The sequence below is a fragment of the Calliopsis andreniformis genome, unplaced genomic scaffold (assembly GCF_051401765.1).
Source record: "Calliopsis andreniformis isolate RMS-2024a unplaced genomic scaffold, iyCalAndr_principal scaffold0048, whole genome shotgun sequence".
Taxonomy (NCBI): Eukaryota; Metazoa; Arthropoda; class Insecta; order Hymenoptera; family Andrenidae; genus Calliopsis; species Calliopsis andreniformis.
The window spans coordinates 1,539,782-1,567,180 of record NW_027480457.1 but is presented as its reverse complement, the minus strand read 5'-3'; the positions used below and the strand labels follow the sequence as shown (position 1 = coordinate 1,567,180).

Below are 27,399 nucleotides of genomic sequence, written 5' to 3'. Positions count from 1 at the left end.
GAATCAGTATTCAAAGTATTACAAAGCAATAGACTAGATAGCTCGCACGAAACGCTTAATTTCTCCACATCAGAGAAAACTATGTTTGAAATTCACTAAGGAGCATCAGCATTGCACTACGAAAGATTGAGTAACAGCTGCATTTACGAGTGAATTTGAATTTCACTTACTTACCTACCTACTTAGGTGAATTTCAATTAGAAAAATTGTCTGCACAGAATTTTGCATGAAAATTCCATATTAATAAACTACTAGTAATAAATGCTACATGTACGAAGGAAAATAATAATAAATTTGGTCTGTTTTTGAAATGAAAAATGTATAAGTTCTGAATATAAAATATAAGTTGAATGTTCATTATTTTCATTAAATTAATGGAGTTATGAATTAATATCCGTGTATAAGCATATCAAATGAAGTTTTGTTATCATTTGCAAACGCTTAAATGCCAAATGATTGACTTTTACAACACGAATTGATAATAAATAACCTTAAACATACGATTTTGAACATGAATTCAATTGAGATGTTACGGATTCATGTACAGAAACGTATTAAATATAGAAAATCCACGAAATAAACTTTATACCTTTATTGAAGATGGATGAATTCCAGCTGGTCGTTGTCGACAATTAATTGAATAAACGCCACATTGCATCGTTACGAGAAAATTAATCGTAAGAAAGTAATAACAACGTAATAACGCGTTCTTAATACTATCGGGGTTCTTCTTTTTATGTATTACATCTATATATAATTTATATAACTTATATAATTTTATAGTGATGTACTTGGTTTCAAGTAGCTGTCCGCCGTTGAAATAGAATGGTATAACAAAATATTAAAAATGTCTATAATTTATCAGTTCAAAATAAAGTCACATTTAGAATTTAATATGTAAAAAGTAATGCGTAGAACACCATTATCGTATTAAATTGTAAAGCAGTTTTATATAGCTAGCCGTCACTGTGCAAGGTATAAAAATATTAATGGTCTCAACTTTAGGGGGTAAATCTACACCTCTGGATAGGTGAACATTTACAAAAGAACCCACCCGCAAAATTGTTTATAACACTGAAAATTAATGTTAATTTATTATTATTACGTAATTGTATTCAAATCGTTTAATAGAGAAAATGTTTGAATACAATCATATGCTGCAAACGAACCGATTAGTCAGGACAAATTGTTAAAAACTTGCCGTCGATTTGACTGTATAGGACAGGGAATTGAAATCGACTCCTCCTTGTTATTATGGACATATATTTATCAGTGATAACTTCTATCAACAAAGTAGCATGCATTGCGTGCTCACACATCAATGTCACTTCAATTGCATGACTTTTTATGATCTTTTTAAAGCCTTTGAAATCATTCTCTCTATGTATGTAAATGTGGCTCGATATTTCTCACATAATTTAGTGATCGACATGTATCACACTTCAACTTTTGAACTAAAATTTTTGAAACATGTCTCGGCACGAAAATATTACGAATCAAGAAGGTAGATTCGGTGATGGCAAGACGGCAACATGGCCGACAAAATTAGACAAAAGCATGGATTTACGAGAATACATTTTCCGTTCTTATATTAGAAGATTTTGAGCTGAGAAAGGGGTCATTCAATAGAGGAAGGTTGAATGGAATGCGCTGAAACAACAACATCCCTATGTTGTGGAACTCGGAATGAATAGTAACCAGTTACGAATACCGTATCCTTTTTTCAAATACGCTTGCAATGATAGGAACGGGCAATAGAGAAAGTAATCGTAACCCTACCCCACCGTCTTCGCTTACTAATGCGCAGATGTTGGAACGGCCTTGCACAATGCAGAAGAGTATTTCGGAGTAAACGGAACAAAGCTGTTCTTATTATTCACTATCGTATTTTTTGTGTGTAACATAAAAAAGAAATAATCCTGGCTTGGGACGTTACTCCCTTTGTTTAAATCAGGATTCGAAATAAAAGTCAGAGAATCGAAATCGAAATAATTACGGTTATGGTTACAGTACCGATCCATGAAAAATAGAAATATTATTTTCGGTTTTCATAACCGAAATGTACGAGATGCTTCTCTCTCAATATTACGCTTCAAACCGAAATTCACTCAAGAATTATAGTTACGGTAACAGTCTGTATGATAAGAGTGTTACGAGATGGGACGCGAGCAGCGCGAGAGACTGTCGAGGATAGGAATATTTCCAAAGAATGTAGTGGTGATGTGTTAGTTAGTACAACGGACGAAACTGATACGAAATCAGTTAGCCGTTGGGATTATTGTAGGCGAGGACGAATCTGATGTAAAATCAGGGAGTCTCTGAGGATAGTGTGCTTGCGGACGAAACTGTGTGACTTTTGTGAACGTACCTGATGCGAAATTAGGGAGTCACTAGGATCACTAGGGAGTCACTAGGAGTTTTACAGAAGAACTCAAATTAAATTGAGGTGCTGTTAAGGAGGTTGGCGAATTCAACAGACGAACCTGATGCGAAATTATGTAAAGAAGGTGGATAAGGTACAGGCGAACCTGGTGTTACAGGTAGCTATAGAATACAGACGAAACTGATCTAAAATCAGTTAGCTGCAGGATAAGTTAGCTTTCGTGGACGAACTCGAATAAATCGAGGAGCAACTAAGTGAAATACAGTTTTCTTTAGAAGTAGGGGTATGCGGACGAATCTGATGTAAAACCAGAGAGTCGCAGGAAATGTTAGTTAGCCTCGTAACCTTCTAAATTACTAATTGATCCAACTTGAGCGGCTAAGCTGTATCGTGGTGGATCTGTCAACTTCGAATGGGATCGCTTAAGGTAATCATAGGTTTGAAAGCAATCTAAGCAAATTATTATAAATACTTGAATATATTCTAAAATCAATCTTTATGTACAAGTGTACAGTGTAGTGTTGTCGCGTGAAGTGTATGATTTTAATGCACGGTGATAACGCATTGGCGATGCGGGAACTTACAGAGTGGTCGTAGAAATTGCCAGATAGATTTATGCCGACTCGTGGATTCTATGAGGTTAAAACGTAGACTCGAAAGGGAACTTTAGCCCGATCTAACCTAATAGCAACTAACTCTGACGAATTTGACTATCAACGTGACAGTACTGTTCTGAACTCGTTAGGGCTAAAATCTCTGGGTTTATATAGGCCATAAAATGAGTGGGGATCCGCTAAAAAGTTCCATATAAGGAAATTTCTCAGAGTTCATACAATGTCGTGGTTGCTACCCAGCTGCTCGGAATCGCGCTTCCATTAACATAACGAAAACACGATAGTGCTAGGGCGTTTTTTCTTAACAGGCAGAGACTCGAATATTTGGGAGAACATTCGGAAAATATTCTCCGTACGTAACAAGAGAAATGGCACTTTCTGTTACTCGTATACATCATCGGATACTTTACGGTCATTTTTCCGGCATCGCTATTCCGGAGGATCGAAATTCTGCTTCTAATATCTGAACAGTAATCTTAAGAGATTTCATTGTCCGATACACATGTTTTGTTAAAACTTTTCAACTATTCGAAGGGTGGTAGGCACTTTTCAATAATATAGGAAATTAAAGAACAAAATACCCATTTTGTGAAATGTGATGAAGACTACATATAACTAGTGATGTAAAAAATAATTCAGATCAAAATGCGCGAAACGTCACAACAGATGGACTTTTCATAATGTACAGCTTAATACTTTTTCATGTTTCTTGAATATAATTCATGTTATGCGCGTGGAAAAAGCAGCATGCAAAAATTTATTTAACGTGGTTTAAAATAGTATAAGTGAATCCTTGACACTGATTTTGTTCATAGTTCTTGCTAATGTTTTATTAGCATACGATTAACAGTTGCTCAATTGTAATTTTTAATAAAAGTAGGTATGTAAATAAAAATAAAAGCAGATCCTAAATAAAAATTAAATCTTTAATTTGAATAAGAAGTATGAAGTAGTCATAGAGCTAAATAAAGTATACGCAAATTAAGGTAAATAAGATATAAGCATAAAATGATTAGTTTTCAAAGTAAATATGATAATACAATTGGAATCTAATAATTTCTGAGGCAATCATTGTTTTACTTAACAACGCGACGCATCAGAAGTCAACTTATAGTCCTCAATTAGGAAGTATATATCCATGTAAGACCAACTTAAACGATTCTGGCTGCTCCCCCTCCCGATGGCTCGAATGCAAGAAATAGATGGATAGTATTGATGCGGCAAGAGTCGCCTAACAATAAGTTAGATACCCATTACAATATGGGAGGAAATGCAATTGACACTAAACTGTACGAGCTGTTTTTAATGCAATACAAGGAAAGGGGAGGATGAACCGCAACAATAACGCAAACAAAACGCAAATTGTTTTATTACCCCTTACCCTGAAAGGAGCGACCTTCGAACTATTGCCGACCAAATGTGCTAGCAATTAAATGTAGGAATTATTGTTCCTCAATAATAATGCTCTCATACCCACAAAATGGACATCGAAAAAATTCAGAATCCTCCCTTTCTGATGAAGTTCTTAAAGATGTGAAGTTAAGTATTTCCAAACACATTTATAACGTATTCCCAACCATATTTATAATAAATAAATTAATTCTATTTGAATTGGAAAGCCCTTTTATGATTACACTTACATTAAGATAAATGTTAAAAAAGTATAAACTAAAATAAATGTTTCTTCTTTGTGGCCTTCATTATTATTTGTACCGAAAGTTATAGTTCTCGCTGCATTTCATAAAATGGGCATATTGTGTTTGAATTTCATGTGTTATTCAAAAATGCCTAACCCCTTCGACTGGTTGAAACCATTTCTAAGACATTTCATTTATAGATACTAAAATACATATAGACTGTACTCAACATAACGAAAGATATATAACTGAAAGTGAAACCTCTCAAGATTGCGGTACATTTAAAATACGGTCACAGATATTACAGTGTATAGACATTAGATGTAGAATTACGGTACCGGAAAGATGACTGTAAAGAAACCAATGATCTATTCCGATATCTGTTTCTGTTTCGACTCTTTAGTTTCGGTACCCTCACAATATGGTCACAGACTTGCCAGAGAAATACAAAACGGTCAGCCGTTTTGGGTCACCAGCCGTTCCTTTACAGGTATTAAAGCAGCATTTCAGTACTGGAAAAATGACCGTAACGAAACCGATAATGTATTCCGGTTTCAACTCCCTAGTGTAGAGTCATGCATAGGAGCAGAGGCCTACCGCTACTCTGCTACGCGGTAACGTCTACCCTGAACGTGTGAGGCCCAGCATAGTGGTGTACGTACTCCAATGCAGGAGGCCTAGTAAGGTGCATTGAGTTAATAGCTCCAATCGGAGTAACTTTTTTTTCTTTCCAATATTTCCAATATGATATGGCAAAATCAACAATCGTAAACTGTCATATTCTATGTAATGATAACATATTTACTTAACTATTCGATGTTTAAACTTTCTATCTCCTATTGTTTTATTCTATTTTTTAGAACACGTTCCATTCAATACAAATTTAGTGATCACAGTAGCACAAACACTAATGATCAAGTATTGAAACGCTAATAACAAGTACCACTGCTCCACTGTAGGAGACTAAAAGATAAAATCTTTAAATAAGGCATGAAGGAAATCAACGATTGCTTAGACGTGTTTTCAATGTCGGTGTTAAAATGATTCTCATCAGACCTGTGTTCTGTAAGGCCCATCCCAACGTCTGAATCTTATGTACTCTTATGAGCATATGTACAATTAAAATCAGAGTTACTTTCCCTATTGTCCTTCGTTTCTCTTAAGAATGTCTCCGGAAGAACACGCAAAATTGGTAACTGGTTACTGTTATTAACTCCGAGTTCGGAATTTTCGGAAAATTGTACGAAGAGCTCCGAAAGGTCAGAATCGTTTTAACAGCGACACCAACAGCATGTCTAAGCGACAATTGATTTACTTGCCGTCTTATTTAATGTTTTTAGTTTTCTATATATTAAATTAGTTTAAATCTTCTTTATTAGTATTATATGTAGCATAATATGACAGTTATTACTGTGGCATGTAGGTTCCTTTCCAACATTTTCTCTGCTAAACGATCGGAATACGATTTCGGAATAAAAAGAATTAATTTTAATTTTCAATGTTATAGACATTTTGAAGACAGGTTTTTTTACGAATGCCCACCGATCCAGAGGTGTAGATTCATCTTCTAAAGCCGTGACTATTAATACTTTTACAGCCTGTACATACAGGTTTAAATTGCTAGAACACTTAATGATAAAAATCTCAAAATGTCGGGCTGGGTTCCTTAAATTAATAGCTAGAGTTACAAATAACATCAGGAGAGGAGAACGAATTTTACACTATTCGTGTATTTTTGATAAATGTTTATACTCAAACGTCTTGTTACATAGTTTTTATTGCTGAAACACAAAATCAAACCATACTTCATATTAGGGTACAGTTTAATTTCTCTTGCATTTTGGTTATTCGATCTGAATTTATTAACTGATTAAAAGGAAATGAAAAGAATAATTGGAAGTTTCGTTAAAGAAGACACATTGATAGATGAAAACATAAAAGTGAAATTGGAAGAATGTTTTGAGAACATGTGACATGCGATATTGTCATATGAAACACGTAAAGTTTCATTAAAACATTTTGGCAATCTTAATCCTTTTAGTGCTCAACAACATTTCGTCGGTAGCACCATTACAATTTCTTCGGTCGGCATTAAGAGTTGAATTTTCTCATGTGACTGATTATCAAATTTTAGCAATTCCTTTAATTACTTGTCCATTTCATGCAAACTTTCATTACTACAAAATTTGTGCTTTTTTGATTGATTTCATTACAGAAATAATTTTTAGTTAACATGGTCAGGAAACCATAACCATAGAAACTTTTGGCCTAACATGTTATACGAGATACACAGATGCAAGGAGTACAGGTCACTTAAATTAAATTTACATATGTACATATCATAATAATTACATTAACTCGTTCAATTAGGTTGTGTATTGTTCCAAACTTTATTTAACTACTACAATACTGAACACTTATTATTAAAGACTCCATAATACTTAAAGCTGTATCTGACGTGAATGGACCTAAAAACTTCACCAGACTCAAACGCAGATTAGGAAAATCGTGGGAGATTATGATAAATACTTGCTATCATAGATACAATTTAGTATGATCACAGGCCTGCACGATATGCGTCCTTGTGAGCTGATACCTCCGTTTAGTTAGCGCGAAAGCGTTCTATCACGTTTAGTGGAAAGTTCAACTACGTTCGTCTACCGATGTCCGAAGGCTACGATAATTTTAGGGCTCGTTTGCATAATTCCATTGACCATTCACGTGAATCACTTTGATAAGCCCAATAGCAATAGTTTACACTGTATCCGTTCATGTGTTTCGCTGGATGTGTACCTTAGTATACATGTATGCATGTAGGTAGCTTCCACTTGGTGGTCTATTCTGTTAAGTGCATCTAAGTAACTGGACTTTTCACTACCGAGAGTAAGTTTATTAAATAAAAATCGAATAATAACATAATTCTGTCGAATCAATTAAAGTTTTCAGACCAAGCCATAAGCTTCTCAATTATTGCAAAAACGTTACTGAATACTTTTCTTACAAATTTGTATCATCTTTATGTATACTACTATAAACTGGAACATGACTTGCGCTTTGCGTTTATTTTATGCTGCATTCTAATTTGAGAAGGACAACTGTATTTTTGTAATACTATATATATATTTCTGGGCTAATTAATTGATTGAAATAGGGTAGAAAATTTTAATAAATGAACAATTAGTAATAAACCCATTGTGTTACATTAGCTTATGCGCCACCATCTGAAGATGCTGTATCTAGTTTAGAACGTACTTTGTACTATAATTTATCTAGATCATTTTCTAGAGACTGGGAAGTCCCTGTAACATATTAACGAGCAATTAGTTGTAAGAAACTTTCAGTATATTACTTTGACTAGGTTCTAAATAATACCCTCATTATCACACTATTATAACCTAGAAGGACCGTTGTTTCATGAAAACATGTTTATGAAACATTTTTATAAATTTCGAATAAAGTAATGATTTAGAAAAGTGAACATTTGAAAAGAAAACCTTATGTTTTTTGTAATAATTTGTATTTATACCAATAATTGAAGTTCCTATCTTTAATACTAAATCACTTTCTTTGAATTAATCTTAGTCTTCAAGAAAATGTACTTGGATGAAGTGTGCCAAACTTATACCAACATTTGGAACTTTTTACATAATAATTTCTTTCTTATTTGAAAGGTTTTATTGTAAATTAAATCGAAAAAGCTTCTGCTAGTTCACATATACTAAAAGCCTGAATCATAACAGAAAAATTCTATTGCTAAAACTTTGTATATGTACGACACTATTGAAAACTGTGATTTTTGATCGATTGCTTTTTAAATTTTGGACCACTACATACTATAGATTTAGTATCTACCACGAATCAAGATACTTCGCTATAGAGGTCTATCTACTCATAGCCGTACCGTCACCGTATCGTGCCGTTATCATGCCATGACTGGGATTTCACTGTCAACCAAACCTATCCGGAAGTATTTTCTAGAGTTTTCGTAAAAATAATCAGAATTATATCACGTTTGAAATCATTTTCTTCAGAAAGACAACAGGTATAGATCGGTAACATTTCTGTGAAGATCTAATAAGAAACATTTTTATTACTAAAAAATGTATTGCTTTCTGTGTCCTTAGGAGTGAAGTGTTTCAGATCTGAGACCCTTCGTAGTGCTGCGTTCGACGCGCGTACTCGAAGGATCACGAAAAAAGGGTTCCCTTTGGGCGATTTCAAGAAGTCTTCACTGAAAAACTAAAAAGCCTTTGCCAAGAAAATCTAACTTTCACGGTAAGGATACATTTCAGGCACGGCCAACAAAATACGGATTAGTATGAACCTTTCTATTCCAAAACAAGGGAATGACATTTTTACCACTTTAATTGAGCACGATTTCACGGTACGGGGTCGGTTGAGCACTGACGGAAAAAATATGGCCATGTGTGAATCACTCCGTTCTATCCTTTATTTTTTTATCCACTTTTTAGTTAGATTTTGTGTGTCGAATAGACAATCGATGTCCCGCTGTTGAGAACATAGGAAGAAGGGCCTGCTGCACCAAAGAGTGTCGAGCCGGAAGCAGTGGTGGTGGATGTGGGAGGAAACGGCAGATTGGAGGAAAGAGAAAATCCGTTCCCTGTTTGAAAACGGCCCGACTTTAGAGAACGTTACTTTTTAGCACTGTCATGGACGGTACTATGCCATCACGGTACGGTTACATGTGAATCCTTCTTAATTCTTAGCCCTAACATACCAATATAAGATTATTCAGCGTCCTCAATAGTATTGCCTCAAGACGATTAATTCTACACTTTTATATTTCTAACTCTTTAAATTTTCAGATATTCATCAAATCTTTGTTGTGTTATGAAACGAGACGCGAACAGCGTAAGAGGCCGGTGAGGATAGATATATTTTCAAAGAATATAGTGGTTGAAGTGTTAGTTGATATAACCAATGAAAGTGATTCGAAATCAGTGAGTCGTTGGGATTGTTGTAGACGAGGACGAACCTGATGTAAAATCAGGGAGCCTCTGAGGATAGATATGCTTGCGAACGAAACTGATCTGTGATCAGTGAGCCGCAAGAGTGTGAGTTTCGTGAACGGACCTGATGCGAAATCAGGGAGTCACTAGGATCAGTGATAGAGACGAACTCAAAATAAATTGAGGTGTTGTTGACAAGGATTGCAGATTCAAACAGACGAACCTGATGCAAAAACAGGGTGCTGTAAAGAGGTCGAATAATGTACAGACGGACCTGGTGTTACAGGTAGCTGTAGAAAACAGACGAATCTGATGTGGAATCAGATAGCTGCTGGATAGGTTAACTTCAATAGACGAACTCTAATAAATCGAGGAGCCACTAGGTCGGATACAATTTCCTTTGGAAGTAAAGGCATGCGGACGAATCTGAGGTGGAATCAGATAGTCACAGGAAATGTTAGTAAGCCTCATAACTTGGTAATTATAAATTGATACAACTTGATTGGCTAAGTTGTATCGTGGGGGATCTCTCAACTTCGAATGGGATCGCTTATGCTAATTATAGGGTTAAAAGCAATCTAGTCAAGTTGCAACGAATACTTTAGTATATTCTAAAATCAGTCTTTACGTATAGGTGTGCAGTGTAGTGTTGTCGCGTAAAATATATAATTTTAATGCTCAGTGTTAACGCACTGGCGATGCAGGGACTTACAGAGTGGTCGTAGAAATTGCCAGATAGAATTGATGCCGACTCGCGGGTTCTATAAGGTTCAATTATAGACTCGGAAGGGAACTTTAGACCGATCTAACTGAACAGCAACCAACTCTGACAAACTTGACTATCAACCTGACGGTACTATTTTGAACCCGTTAGGGCTAAAATCTTGGGATTTATATAGACCGAAGAATGAGTGAGGATTCGTTAGAAATTTCCACATAAGAAAATTTCTCACAGTTTGTACAATGTCGTGGTTGCTACCCAGATGCTCGGAGTCGTCCTCACATTAACATAACGAAAAACGAAAGTGCCAGGTCATTTTCTTTTAGCAGGCAGAGACTCGAATATTTGGGAGAGTAACGGAAAATATTTTCCGTACGTGATAATTTAGAAATTTCCTGACCCAATGCCTTTGACCATCATGAATGTATCCGTCATTTTTAGAAGTAAAGAAAAACATTATTTGCGAAAACTGTACGTTATATAGGAAGTCCCGTAAGATACAAGGGAAGTCTTGTTATAAATAGAGGGCTTTCGGAAATTTCGAAACTACATGTATTTTTTTAAATGACATGCTCTTTTCTATTCCTAGTAAGAAAACAAGTGTTCAGACGTTTTTAACGACTTTTGATACAAAATTATTTGATAACAAATAATTTAGTAAGATCAAGAAACTTACGTTATAAGAGGTGTTTTAAGAGACCATTCGCACCGATGCAACGTTGCAATCTTTAGATTTCTGAAGTCTGTTGAACACGTGCTATCGTTTCCAGATTGAATGTAATGCATGCTTTAATAAATCTTCCTATTTCGTAGAGCTATTAGCTGTTTCTGGTACACGAAAAACAATCGAGTTTTCACAAAAAAGTCAAGTGGTGTTATGTTAGACGAACGATCGGATCACAAAATTTGTCCGCTGTGAATTTTCACGGTAATGATTTCTCAGTGGACTTCATCCATGTAATAAAACAATTATATACCGTTAACGTTCAGGTTTTGTCCGCAGCCTGGTCAAATTTGAAAAATGTCTTTGTCTGAAAGATAAGATATCATCTTACACAGACACGCGATATTTAGGCAGAGTCTAAAATCGAAATTTATAAAGAACACTCTACATTTTAGAAACAACATCAGAGAATACATAAACAAAAATTTACCAAAAATTAACCATTTATAATAAAACAAATACAAATAGAAATTGTTTTAGAAAGGAAGTTAGAAAAGTAGAAAATTCTAAAAGATCAAGTACGAAACCGACGAAGTTTGCGTACCACAACTGTGGTACTTTGATGTATTCACAATGAATCAAAATATTCCCACTGAGACTGTTAATGAACATTTGCACTTTTAATCCATAAGATCTTGACCGTAGAGATAAGGTCATCAATTTGAAAACATCTTATTAATTCATACAGAAAAGACTCATTTATGGCTCTTATAATTCAGATAACTGTTAATACAGGAACAAAATACGAAGCAAAAACTCTTTAGAGCATGTATTACAATCAATCTGGAACGTGGTAACATGCAGACATAGTTCCAGCACTTCACGATTGCAACTTTAATCGATGCAAATGTCTATCGCTTCAAATATATCTTATAACGTAAGTTATGTTGCTCTTCCTAATTATTCATGATCAAATAATCTTGTATTAGAAGTCGTTGAAATCATCTAATCACCCGCTATTTTACTAGGCATAGAAAAGTATAGTACATAATATACTAAGGATAGCATATATTGAAATCTCTAAAAGATGTCTACTTGAAATGATAAATAAAAAAGTACTACAAGCACGTTACGAACCCCTGCGTACTACACAACTTGTGTCAAGTTCTTTTCTAAACGGCTCTGATTGTATATGAGCTTCCCTTGTTATGGTAACGGCTAAAGTTCCCTAACGCTGCATACTAGCATGCGTGTAGATCAAACAATGCAGCATATTTGTATTAAGGAATACGGTATCGGCAGCTTGTGTCAACCTAAATAGGTGCAAGACGTAGCGAGATTACTTGGCAAACGCTTGTAATAATTGCATGGAAATAAGGTTGCAGGCGTTTCAGCCGTACATGGGATTTAATAACGCACCAATGGTTCCGGGTTTAATTTTGACATTCTCCGATGGAGTTGAACGAGGTATGCTCTAAATCCACAATATCCGTCCCCGTTGGTGGCCGAACATGGCATAATAACATCAGTTACTACAACTTCAATAGAACGCCGCAACGTCCTTGTGGTACGCCTCCCACTCTCAACAGCGAACTTGAGCTTGGCGAATTGGGTTCTCGTCTAACAATCAACCACATTTCACAAACGTGTAACGCATTCACGTGTACACACGGTCGTGGGACAGCATCCTTTGGGGTATCGGGATATTGCAGTATCGATTTTTCGATAAGCTCACTACTGATACTTCTGCATCCCTGTATACTCGATTTAAAAGCTTTATCAAAAGTATTGCAATTGTTACGCCTAATTATCATTCGGGAAAATATTGAAAATGATTAATTAATTACAGTTAATGACAAAACCGTGTCGGTATTTGAATACGTAACGACGCAAAGTTATATTTACACCTTGAAAAAAGCTACTTTAAACTTTAAATTATTCTTTATACTATAAGCAAGTTCAAATAAAGAAACATTAATAATATATACATACACCCTACTCTTTTTAGTTCCTATCTAATGATAATTAGATAATTAATTAAACGAACTGGATTACATTTTACTTGCAACCTTTACAACTAAACTGAACAACATTCATCTGAAATATTTTTGCGTATAGTTTTTGAAGATATTGTTCTGTAACGTTTTATAATTTCCACCCTGTATATTGATGTGGACAAGCAGTATTTTCAAAATCTAATATGACAAGGTAAGCTACTCTGTTTTTACATTCTTTCAATTTGAACTAATTTCTTGCCTTTAAGATCACTTCAGAGTCAAAGTATTGTAGTCGTTGAACTCGTCTCGATGTTGACCACAACATCGAATTATAAAAAGCATATATTAATGTGCAAAAAAGTGGCGGCGACCTTGAAAAAGCTGTTAATATAACATAGGTCGAACTGTTTTTTATTATTGTCAGATGTACGGTTGAAAACCATACATACCCGTCTTTGTCATTTTTCGTTACCTTTATTAGTAACGGAAATACTTTACATGTTCGATTCAAAAGAGACACCCTGTACATGTTATTTGAGAAAGCATGTAAAACGCTGAATTGCTGAAAATTAGTTATTTGTACGGTAACACACCAATGCAGAACAGGGTCCAAATAGGGTACTATCTATAAAAAGCTATTTCATGTACTATAGAGTTACGAGATGCTGGGTCACTACCTACAAATTGAAACAGCCAGGAGGAAAGAGGAATTGTTCACTGGCATCGTGAAGAAATAATTGCGACGCGCCGATTTTGACGTACTGGCTAGAAGACTTTTACGACGTGACCAGCTTTGCTAGAAGACTATTACCACGTAACCGAGTTTCCCAGAACTCTTCTAGCCTGTATGTCAAAATCGGCATGTCGCAATTATTTCTTCACAATGCCAGTGGACAATTGCTCTTTCCTCCAGACCGATTCACTTTATAGGTAGTGAGCCAACATTTCGTAACTCTATAGTACGTACTTTTATAAGCAATTTAACATGATCTAAGCTCACAAAAATAAGAAAAATGAAAAGCTCTCTCTAGGGACGTTATCTTGAAACTCTGGATATCATCCAAAATGTTGCGATAGAACAATTCTCAGTGATCTCCGTTAAGATTTTCAACACTATTTCTAGGAGTGGAAACAACATTTGCGGTGTTCTCCGCAAGTAGAGTTGCTTTTGCGAGTTAGCGTCACTGGTGATGAGTTGCTTTCCAAAGAAACTATTTACATCAGATAACCTTGATTTGTAGATGAGTTACAAAGTACATATATTAAGATATACATTCATTTAGTTTGCTTGGACTATATTCTATACTCTATACTAACGATATTATTACAATGTTCCATTTATTTTGTCCAGCTTCATGTTATATGAATGTTGATCATTCAATCATCTTGAACAATATGTAATCATAACTGAAGAAGAAACGTTAAACGTTAAACTGCCCAATTAATTTCTATTTGACTAGTTCAACTTAATCGGAATGTACGAATCTATTTAAAGGTAATTATAGTTTCAAGTTAATGGTAAGTTCGATTTGAATGCACGAACTTTGTAAATGATTAATTTTAATATTTATGTCTGCTCTAAAATTTGTTCAATTGTTGGAATCTTGATTCGATTTCTATAATTTAAACGATTGCGAACCGATTCAAAGCTTGGTTCGATTGTTGGAACCCTGGTTCGATTGTCGGAACCTTGATCTGATTATTAGAATCTAGATATTTCATTCAACTCGAATGTATGAATTTCGATATATCCATTCTATTTGAATGTAAAAATCTTTAAAACTGTTTGCTTATTCGAATGATCGAATATATTATGAACCTTGTTTGTAACTGTATGAACGATTGACAGAAATCATGATGGCACCGTTTTAGCTGCTACGATGCAGAAAAGATTCGTTTCACTAACTTTTCTCAAATCCTCGTATTTCTTTCGTAACCCCCATAGAAGATATTGTTATTGAATGGGAGAGAGAGAGAGAGAGAGAGAGAGAGAGAGAGTTTGAGCATTTCTAAATTCTATTGGTTGATTTCTTCTCGAGAAAATAAGGAACCTCCTCTCGGTTAATAAACTGGTAGAGGAGGAAACCTTATTCTCAGAAAAATGCAAGCAAGTCGTATGAAGCGAAGGTGGAACGTGTCGAAAATTAAGATGTTACGCTCTGTAATGAATCTACGGGGAGTCAAGCGTGTGACTCAAGTCCGTTTCTCGTCTCGTTTAGCTGCAGCCCAAATGTCTAGATGAATCGATAGTTTATGCCGGGGAAACATATCGTCGTCAGCTAACATCCCTTTTCTATTCTTTGAATGAGAAAATCTTCAGAAACCTTTGAAAATTCGTATCTGTTTAGTATAAGCAACTCGAAAAATTTGACTTGAATGTTTGAAAGCACTAGAAGGAAATCCGCTTCTTTTTTTATTTTCCTTTTGGCCAAAATCATCGTATCGTTGGAGGAAACAAAAGATATTAAAAACCAAATGTTATAGATATGAAAATGTAACGTAGTGTCAGGATTATAAAATTAAATTTCTGGAAGTGAGTTATATTAACATGTTTTTAAAACTAACAAAATTATAATGTCAGAGAATGTGGATTTATTTGACGCAATACGATGTTACAAAACTTTATGTTCTGTGAAATAACTTAATCCATAAATCATACTAAATATTCACTCGTGTGTCGCTTTAGATTACCATAATGATGTGAAAATCTGTCTAGAATATGTGAAAGTTTTATACAGCTCACCACAAGGATTAATTACCCACTCAAAGCGACATGGTATCGCAAAAGGGATAGTCACTTGTTTCTCGCTGATGTTATTATCCAGTTACTTATAACAGTAATCATCGTTTATTTCAGCTTAAACATTTTCATTTTCACAACGCAACATTTTAAACTCGTCCTATGGGAGTCAGCTGTTGCAATCGAACTGACAAAAAGCAGTTTTAGGTTGAGAAAAACAATCGAACGTACGACAAAATTAAAGCAAATTGAACATAACTTTCAACTTAAATTTCTGAGTTCAAAGTTACTTCAAAGATACAGTGTACTAAGGTAAATGTCCCATTATTTAAACGCTTAAGATGTCAAATATCCCAGTAACTAAACAACCTAAAACTGTATGTCCTGATACTTTAATTATGAGGTCCCAGAAACTGAGGATACTACTTTATGACACTAGTTTTCACTTTCAATTAGGTTACCTGATACTTTAATTATGAGGTCCCAGAAACTGAGGATACTACTTTATGACACTAGTTTTCACTTTCAATTAGATTACCTAATACATTAGAATTTAAATCTAAACTTGAATAAAATTGATGTCAGTGTTTAGGTATTGGAACATGATCAACTATTGGGACATTTATCTTAATCTACAACGAAATAACAAGGTACTAAAAAATCACTCGCAAAAATGTGGAGTCTATCTTTGTATCTTTATGGTGTACATATTTATAATGAAGATAGTAAATGAAAAATTAATTTATATATCAATTAGAATAATAATTGAATCTTTGTCTTCCGAGTATTCTGCTGGTATCTATTTACAAAAAGCTAAATAATTTCATTCTACTAGTCTTAGTTTAGCTGGCACGTAGCGAAAGGTGGGATGGTCAGTATATAACAGGAAGATTAATTTCGTGAGTTGAAAATGGCTCTACTAAGTCAGTTACCGGTAGGTACATATATGAGGCGTTACTTAAAAATGTAATTTTCAGAGGCGATCTTAAGAGGGTATATCTCGATGGAATTTCCAGACACCTTACCCTCTGACCTAGACTACAGATAGCACAGATAGTAGCTCCTTGAAGACTAAAGAAGAATGAAGAAAATTTGTTCTGCTAATTCAGACAACGTTTATTCTCCCTAATTTAACAGCTTGCTAGGAAAGCAAAATAAAGTGTTAGTCATAGAGCTCGGATAATTGAGTGTGGAATTTTTTCAGTACGCTGCAGTATCTTACTATCGCGATATTGCCAATACAATCACTTTGTGACTTAATTAAAATATACCAGATCAATGAGGAATAATTTCAATGCCTGGTGTCCCTGTTGTACTCAAATCTCATCATACGCCCTTAATTAGAAACACATTTTCATTAGGAGATATCTATAACAATTGAAAATTCTGAATATCCTATTCTTAAGCTTTAAATCAACTAATAATTCTCATCCTTAATTGCGTTTGTACGACGGCCGATCAATTATTACCGTTTAATTATTTTTAAATAGCGTTTATTACTAGCCTTTCATAATAAATACAGCAAATGAGCTTTTAACATAATATAATAAAATTAAGAATGCTGTTCAAAGAAACAAAACCCATGGTTGTAGGGTTGTCTTTTTTGTTAGGGATTACAGTAGGGTTAACCTGAGCCCACATGGGCAAAATACTTTCTACTAGTACCAAAAGGGAAGGAAAATATTCACTGATTGCCAGAAGTGATTCGTTTCTATTTGACATGCTCCTAAAAATGTATTATTAACTAGAAAATTTTTTTATAAAATGTTTTCAATCATTTACGAGTCAATCAATTCTTGCCCAATTCTCCTATAAATTTCACTCTGAAGCTTCAAACGTGATTGGATATTTTTACCCCAATCCAATCACAATATTGTGTTTCTGTCGATAAAAGAGAGTTACGCAAAGGCACTACCCAATATGTACCTAGAAGTAGTCCGTTTGTACTACATTAAAATTGGGAATTATGTTAAATTCGAACAATTCCACTCATAACGTTATATTAAATGCAAATAGCTATATTTAAATTAAAGAGAAGTTCATTTCGTCAAACTGTGCAGCCGCTCACGTTATGATATTATCTTCCTTATGTTACTATTATATTATTAGATGATATGCATTTGAAATACATATTTAAAGTATTACCTTCAAATTTTTTATTTTATACTTTAAATTATTAAAATAAAAATACTTTATTGGATGAAATTGTACTAAATTATCATTTAAAGTAGAATCTAAAATTTGTAGGATTACGAACAAGCTTATAAACTCTCATAAACTTCGAAGTGGATTATATAGAGTGTCCTATAGTTTTTCGTTCAAAATTCGCCAGCGTGTTCTATTAACAAAACTAAAGCTAAAACGATGCTTAACTCTCCGTACATGAATTTTTCAAAGCAAATAATGCACATACAATGACTATTTAGTTTTCAAAAAAAGTATGAAGAATTTTTAATCAAATTTTCTGAAACAGCAAACTTCATTTTATTTCTTATCTTTTATGATCTAGGTTGTTTAAGTTTAACTTATGATTGACGTTAGTTGAATAAAGTCAGCTTATAGTTTCCCAGTAAAGCTCTATCCCTGTGATGCAGGCCCTCACTTGATGTCACGCAAGTGATCTCAAAAATGAGTTTTCCTACGGTTGTGTGTATACTACTCTAAATATCATAATTAAGAGAGATAGAAGCTTACCAGTTTGGCGCGAAAAGAATGTGATTAGCGGAAGTACGATATGTAGCCATCTTCCACAATGGTTCTTCATGCTGCTACTCTTATTCCCTTGCATTTTCTGTATTTATCCTTCGTCAAAGAAGCACGCTGTTGATGAATGCGACACGCCTCGATTTTATCAGTTACTCACAAAACTCAGAGGAGGCTAAGACAGAATACACCGATTACTGTCATGATGTTCGGTGGGATTATGCTTTGATCACGTACACACTGCACTTTGGTACCGGAGCTAGCTGCAACTGCACTTTCCACTCAATCTAGACACATTAATTGTATTCCCTTTAATTGTCTTGCATTAGATTTTTCACACACCACAGACACATTTCACATTGAAGCAATGACGAGTATGCTTCCATACGTTTGAATAGTAATTGACACGCATCAGCGGCAGCTAACACAGATTTTACAAAACTGCCTTCAACAGCTGTGACAATATGATTCGAACCTGACAATGGTGATTATTTTGTTCGTGAAAGATATGAATCGTGCTGGACCAAAATTTATACTAGCGCGTCGACTTATCGAATTCATTTGTAAGGTATTGTTGACAGTACTAATAATTTCAATCCTCCGGAGATTTAATTACCGCGGCAGTAGCTACTCCTGGTATTTAATCATTCAGATTCAATATATTCCCTGATTACAATTCACTTCGACCATAATTTGCAACTACTTTTTGTCCTTTTGCTTGCAGGAATTGATTTGTCACTTTTCATTAAATTGTATAAGAAGATATATTCCAATGCTCAAAGTTCAGGCGAAAGTCGTTAATAAGTTCACAATGACATTCTTCTATGATTTATCATGCACAGATTGGAATATATCCAAGGAAAGGTATCTCTGATGGAGTATCTTCGATTGTTCTTACTTATAGCTTTTACACCGAGCGTTTACACACCGATACGAATGAAACACCAACACGAAGTCTTTCTGTCTGTTTGTTTAACTCAAATTTCTGAGGGAGATTATGCACTTATGTCTCTCAGTTTACTTAATAATTACTTAACAGTTGTCACGGAACACATTGATCAAATCCTAATTCACTACTCCAATTTTGATGATTCATAGAAGACTGCAATTGAAGTTAAACTATCGGATTTCGATGATCTACTGCAGTTGTTTATAACCTGAAACAAAAGAGAAACATAATTTTACTAAACATGAAATCACTTTACAAGGTATAAAATGGAAATATAGTTACATAGTATACATAGTATGTATGTATAGCAGTTCAAGCGTTTTTTTATTATACTTTTATGACTACTTTATAATAATCACAAAGGTTTACGAAATGGAAGGAATAGTTTTACTTTTTTCAATGAAAGTAGAAATTTTCCATTATTTCTAAAAATACTAGACTATTCGCTGATACGTCGTTAAAATATATTAGAAATTTTTCTTACATCGACATATAAACCAATTTTACTAAAAATTTCATTCATGAGTCAGAAAAGTTACTTCGATGTAGACACTTAATGTTTGATACGTCGTTAAATTATGATTCTGAAATATTACGGAAGGAAAAATATATGTATAAATGCTGAGAAAAGATTTCTAACAAATAAGTTCTTCTGTATGCTGTAGGAAAGTATCTTTTCAGTTTAGTAACTACCTTTGCTTTGTCGATCAGAACCTTATATCCAGTACAATAACATTTTGTAAGAAACTGGATCTGTTTAAATTTGTACACTTTCCTATCCATTTCTTAGTGAATAAGCATCTTTATAGAAATTTAAAATGACTCCAGGAAGATTTGTGTACAAATTCTGTTCATGAAATTACAGTAATTGAAAGATTGACAATATTTGGCCATGGTGTTTGAATATTTCGTGACCTACTATACATATATTTGCAAAACTAGGAGGAGTGTGAACACACGAATTAAAAAATACAAACATCGCCCATGATTGGAATATATTTAACCAACTCTTTCAGAACATTAAAAGATAATACAAGAGAACATAAAGTTCTCTTCGCTGAAGCAAAGGCGGTTGCTAAATCAAAAGGATACTTTTTACACCAAAATTTCATTTGGAGTTTCCTCCTCCCACTTTTCTAATTGCCTAGCTGACTAATTCAAGGGATTTTTGAATAATGAACAATGAACTGGAATATGAACAGGTACACTTAAATAGTGGACTGTATTATGCCGGGGTAAGAACTACATTATACGACGCCTTGAGAGCCTCGCATCTCTGATATCTCGCACACTTACGTACAGTATTCTTGAATTGGAATTTAGAAGAAGAAGGAAATTGACTAATTTTCTAATAAAAATGTAGCAGAAACTAATTGGCCGTGGAATTGAACGTCCTCGTACACTTCAGTACAAGATCGTTAATATCACTGTCCATGTCAGAGATACCACAGCAACGAGGAAACTAGATCGTCGCTCTGGAATTGCTCCGTAGAAGAACAATTAAGCCTAACATGCTTCATCGCTGGCAGTTTCCATTCAAAGGATGAAAGCTTAGTCGCAGAATGTACCAGTACAACATGAGAATACCAGTGATTGAGAGAGGCTGGACAGAGCGCTTAAACAAATCTCGACAGTTAGGGGTTTGGTACAAATCCTGAGATAGTTAAGGCGTCTTAAGCGTCTTGTATGTATTCGTCCAATTCTGGAGGAACGAGATGTAATTGGGTCTTTCTATCCCCATTGGCCACGCGACCCTTAGTTTGAATTTCTAGAGATATGCTAGCGTCGTCTAGCAGGTGCGTCAATAAGTTCTCGAGATTAAAGTAGCCTTGAGAATCACACCTATAACTCGGGTAGTTTAAAATTGACCTAAGAAGCGATTATAGCTTACTTCAGTGGACGGATAAAGGCTATGGTTACAATGGATGCGTTTCGTGACAAATTATCACTCTGATGAATACGTCAGAAAAATCAAATAAACGATTTCTTATAAAAACGGTTACACTACGTTCCGTTCGTCAGATATGCTATAAATCCGTGAGAGCATATTGATCATGTAAATAGACGTGCAAATTTTATTTCTCTATGTAGTATGTCGATCAAGTGTCGGAAATCGAGCAACGGATTGCAATATTCCAGACAAATGAATTCATAGAAGAATAGGTATACTGCACAGATTTTATGCCTTCAATTGTACACGTGTTGACAAGAACAAATTCACAGTTCAAATGAGAGCTTGCTCAAATTAGCATGAGAAAATCGATGTTTGTGGGATATAAAAGATGAAACATATTATAATAGAGATATGTCCCGAATAAAATGGAATAAACTTAGGGAAGAAATGGACATCAATAGTATATTATTTAATTTTGTATAATATGAGTACTTTTAATTCATTGTTTTGAAAAAATAGTTAATATAAAAACAGAAGGAGATTGTTTAACACTGCATTCAAGTATGTCTTTATCAAATGTAGGAATACTTTCCTTATCAATAATAATGTTATGTAGTAAACAAACACATTTGACTATAACATCTGCGATTTCTGGATACACCCGAATTATAGTTTTCAAAACATTTAATTTAGTAACCATAATGTCAAATGCAACATTCAATGCGTCGCCGTGCTTCTGAAAGTCGATAGTTAAAACTTTATTCCTCGTTTGTGAGATCTGATCTACATAAAGATAACAATAATAATAATAATAATATTCATACTAATAGTAATTACTTTATCGCAACAACATGGTTTAGCACCTTACATTAAATAGGGTTTTAATAAATATAGTTTTAACGGGTATGCTTCGTCTCCTACGAATACGAAAGGAACCAAAACTTGTGTTAAAGAAAGATAGTCATCAATTGTTATATTGAAAGTATTTGTTTCTAGTCTTTTACATGTATATGCTTGATACAACTAATAACAGAACCATTGTTCTGTTTGCCATACGTACTCACGTCGAAAACAGTAAATTCATAACTTATGTCGACCGTACCTTTTAATATAATATACAGAGTGTTCATCCATAAATATCCAAACAAATATCTCGTAAATGGTTGAAGTTACGAAAACGTTCTATAAGAAAAATTTACATGACTTTAAGACAGCTATAAAGTGCATGAAAATCTCGTGACCTTTCTGAGTTATGAAGGTTAACTTCAGTTTTTCAAATAGTTGTGTATAATTTTGTTTGCATACATAGTTAGTACAGGTCAATTACAACCAAAATGATGTCTTGTTAAAAATTGCTACTATGCATCGTTTGAAAGATAATAGGCATCCTAAATAATGTAGTAGTAATTGGTACTGTATCTTCGACTTAAGTTTGAAATGTTAATGAACTTAAGAAGGGAAACAAATAATATCTTATTGTTTACATTAAACACAATGTGTATAAAACTGCATTCGAAAATGAAGAGGATTTATGATATAAAATTACTGGAGCTGTTGAAAGCATTACAACTGAAATATTGCAGGAAACAATGAGAAATATTATAAAACGTATTGAATGTTGCATTGATCACGCTGGTCAAAATTTCGAACAATTTATGCAATAATAAAAAATGTATAACAAGGTACTGCTTGTTTACCTTCTTAAGTTCATTAACATTTCAAACTTAATTCGAAGATACAGCACCAATTACTACTCCATCATTTAAGTTGTCGATTATCTTCTAAACGATACATAATAGCAATTTTTAACAAGACATCATTTTGATTGCAATTGACCTTTACTATGTATGCAAACAAAATTATACATAACTATTTGAAAAATTGAAGTTGACCTTCATAACTCGGAAAGGTCACGAATAAAATAAAATAACTTAAAATGACTTAAAGCCATGTAAATTTATTGAACTTTTTCGCAACTTTAACAATTTACGAAATATTTGCTTGGACATTTATGGACGGAAATCCCGTATATAAGGGTGTTTCAAAACTGATGGTATAGGCGAAAATGTGGTAATTCTACATGAAAAAATAAGACGAAAATATACGATAAACTTTCTTGATATCGAGCTTCATTTTGAAGAAAATTCATTTGGAATTATGGCCAGGTACAAGCGCACGGAACTACAGTTTTGCGTACTTGAAGGGTACACGGGGTAAGGGGAACACTCTCGGTCTGACCACTGATTGTCTCTACGGTACGGGTCATTCCACGCGAAATCGGGCACGTTTCGGAGCAAGTTCTTGTAATTTGCTCAAATTTGAATATGTTGTAGTCTTTAACGATATTTAAACGTACCCCAAAGGATTTTCCAAAATTTTTAAAATTGTCGATTTTACAGCTGTTTGAAGTTAAGTGCTACATTTTTTTAAAAAAATTATAGCTATTGAACTAGTAAGCGGATGGAGATGAGCTTTACGGTGCTTATAGAGAAAATATTGAAGTTTCTAAAAAAAATTATTCCATTTAAAAAAAAATGTTTTTTAATCATCTTTTTTGCAATTATTTTAAACAAATGCAGGTTTTTAAGATGATGCGCGATTTTAAAAATCTGAAAAAAAAGGAGAATATAGTTTGATCCTTCCCCTTGATGGACAAACTTTCAAAAAGATGGACATTTTAAAATTGGCCCTGTGAAAATTGCCGAAAGTTGACGCTGCGTCGAGTCGCACTGCTGTGGCGGACGCGTCGTCGCTGGCAGCCTACTCGACTCCAGCAGGCGAACGTGCGTTATTATTTGCGATCAAGACGGCAAATATTGGTAACTCACTCTTTGTCAATGATGCTTATTGACAAGTTCACATTCATTTTTGCCATGTGAAGTTGCAAAAAAGTGCCATTCTGCATTAATACCAAAATCTTCGAAATGAAAGCTAGGATTTAAGAGATTATATTTATGTTTCCAAGAATAAGACGAAGATTGAGTTACCAATATTTATTGATTGCATTAAACCTTGCAAATGCTCGGAGATAATGTAGAATAATGTTGGGTGAAGTCGCCTTGATTGCAAATAATAACGCACGTTCGCCCGCTTGAGTCGAGTAGGCTGCCAGCGACGACGCGTCCGCCACAGCAGTGCGACTCGACGCAGCGTCAACTTTCGGCAATTTTCACAGGGCCAATTTTAAAATGTCCATCTTTTTGAAAGTTTGTCCATCAAGGGGAAGGATCAAACTATATTCTTCTTTTTTTTCAGATTTTTAAAATCGCGCATCATCTTAAAAACCTGCATTTGTTTAAAATAATTGCAAAAAAGATGATTAAAAAACATTTTTTTTTAAATGGAATAATTTTTTTTAGAAACTACAATATTTTCTCTATAAGCACCGTAAAGCTCATCTCCATCCGCTTACTAGTTCAATAGCTATAATTTTTTTAAAAAAATGTAGCACTTAACTTCAAACAGCTGTAAAATCGACAATTTTAAAAATTTTGAAAAATCCTTTGGGGTACGTTTAAATATGGTTAAAGACTACAACATATTCAAATTTGAGCAAATTACAAGAACTTGCTCCGAAACGTGCGCGATTTCGCGTGGAATGACCCGTACGCTAGAAGCATTCTTCTTCCTCGTTTACCCCTCAAATGTTTATAGCTGTATTTCGATAGACTTGTACTCGGTCAAAATTTTCTTCGAAAGTTAATTTTCTCAAAAATAAAGCATGACATCAAAAATTGTTATTCTACATCTTCGTCTTACTTTTTTAATGTAGAATCACTGGTTTTCCGTTTGTACCACCAGTTCTGGAAAATCCTATACCTTGCAATACAATAAACAAATATTGTTTATAACTGTAATAGAAAGATAATTTAGAAAATGTCAGTGTGTAAAATAGTCGTGTACAATTTTTTTTTAAATCAGTTTTTACAGGTACAGGCATGTAATTTTTATGGAAATAATTCCATATTAAAAAAATCGTAAAATATCTTTCAGAATTCAGTATGAGAGATTCAATATGAAGAACTAATTATCCAAATAATATTCCCACTGACAGAAATGTGTAATAAACGTACATCCTTTACCTAGTAAAATCACTTACTATTTTTACATGCTAATTTTGTTTATATTATATTTAGTTGAGGTTGTCAAAAATAAAGAGACAGCTTTTTCTGACAAATTTTGGAAAGAATTCAACAAAATTCCGAAGAAAAGGTTTGGCGATAAAGGCGGCATGGAAACGGAATCGTTATAGTCTTACACTAAAGCTATGATGTTTTTGCAAGACCACTTAAAACCAAGGAAGTTGTGAGCAGTGTTCCTTCTACAATGGAAAGACAAATTTCTAAGGAAAATATAACAAATGATACAGCAGAGATACCAAGTAGAAAACGAAAGAAATTATATATCTTATAAAACCTTTTACAAATTGAAAAGAGCAAGTTTGAAGAGTTTGAAAAATCCAAACATTGGACAATCGATATAGTGATTCCGATTATCATTACTTTATGAGTCTTCTGTTGTTATTTAAAAATTTATCAGACAGCAAGAAGTTATTGGTATGAATGAAATAATTGTAATGAAGAGAATATACAAAGTAGGCAATTCTATAAACATCAATTAAACAGAAAATTACACTTTTCCTTCATACAATTTATTCAATTATTAAATATTTTAATTTCATGAAATATACCTTTTCACCTTAATGTGATAACGTCTTTCCTCTGTCGAAATACAAGAACGAAAATTGGAGTATTTTGAGATATGTATTTTAATTTCATTTAATATACATGATATATAGAATGTCCAATATTAGGTGCCGTCCGGTGCTAAGAGAATTTCCCTTATACCTAAGTTTAAATGATAGACTTTCTAAGAAATAAACAGACTAGGTAATCACTTTTTCTAAAAATTACAACAGACTAATGTTTCATGAAACGTTACAATCTTTTGTGACTGCATACATACTTCTGAAGAACATTTTGTATTTAGATGTTCATCAGAATGATAGAATGTCAGATCAACGCACAAATCACGTTTGTTCGATAAACATTTCGGTCTTATTCGTCAAAATGATAGTTAAGCATACAGGAAGCAGTGATTTTATAAATTAGTCGAAAAAACTTAACTTAGGTTCATTGCCTTTTCTTTTCATTTAAAGTATAAGAATTTTTATAAAAATAGTTTTTTAACATGGGAAAGTGGAGTAAATACGGACGCGGGATAATCGCGAACGCAGCTATTTCGATTTGTTAGAAAAAGAAAGCAGATCTGTTTTAACCGAAAATTGACAGGTCTGAACATGTCCAATGGCAGACAACAAGTAGTAGAGAAAAGCAGTACACAGAGGTCAAGATAAATGCAACTGAAACTTTCCGTCACTTTTCATATTATTCTTCGATGGGTTAATGTTTCATGTAGCTTCTGTAGTGGGGGTAATACAATTAAGATTTGTATAAGTGTAGTAAATACGACTCAAACTAGATTTCAGTATTAATGAATTTTCTGTTTCACATTTCGAACTTCTAAAATAAATGATGTTTTATTGTTATTAAATCGTGGGGTAATATAAATGGATTGGAAGGGGCAATCACGAACGTTCGCTATTACTCTCACGGACGTCTCTTACGTACATCAATATACTCTTTTGCGTATTTTAAGAATTTGCTTAATTGTTTTCTGATATCGCAGAATTATACAAGGAAAACAGAAACGAAGGAGGATCGTGTGTTATAATTGTAATTTGTGAGCACATGACAATTGCAGTGATGGTGAAAGCACTTCTAGAAGGTTTCTATGCGAGTTCGGTAATAATTAGATGCGATTATCAACTTGTACGAGATTATTCCACGTAGTGTTCGTGATTACCCCACAGCAATCGGATAATTACTGAACCAAAGGTTTTGTTATTTTATTAAAGTGTATTTTATTTTTAAATTCTATCGATATTGAGTATTGTAGCTTATAAATAATCAGTTTAACTATAATCATAATACCACAAATAAATTTATTTCTTACTCAGCTTTCGTTTTATTTCAATTTTTGCTTAAATATTCACAATTACCCCACTCTCCCTCACTTCGCGAAAATCTTAACACGTTTCCGACAATATAATCCACAGTTGACACAC

The 27,399-nt window shown here is 33.9% G+C and overlaps 1 protein-coding gene across 1 annotated transcript in view; it reads right to left on the bottom strand.

Annotated features, from left to right (window-relative positions):
* Positions 1 to 18,919, bottom strand: part of LOC143187506 (opioid-binding protein/cell adhesion molecule homolog) — a 500,242-nt gene extending 481,323 nt beyond the window's left edge. The window contains exon 1 of the mRNA XM_076391722.1: positions 18,421 to 18,919. Coding sequence (XP_076247837.1) covers positions 18,421 to 18,514 — 94 coding nt within the window. The 5' untranslated portion in view covers positions 18,515 to 18,919. The remainder of the gene's footprint in view (positions 1 to 18,420) is intronic.
* Positions 18,920 to 27,399: the final 8,480 nt, after the last annotated feature.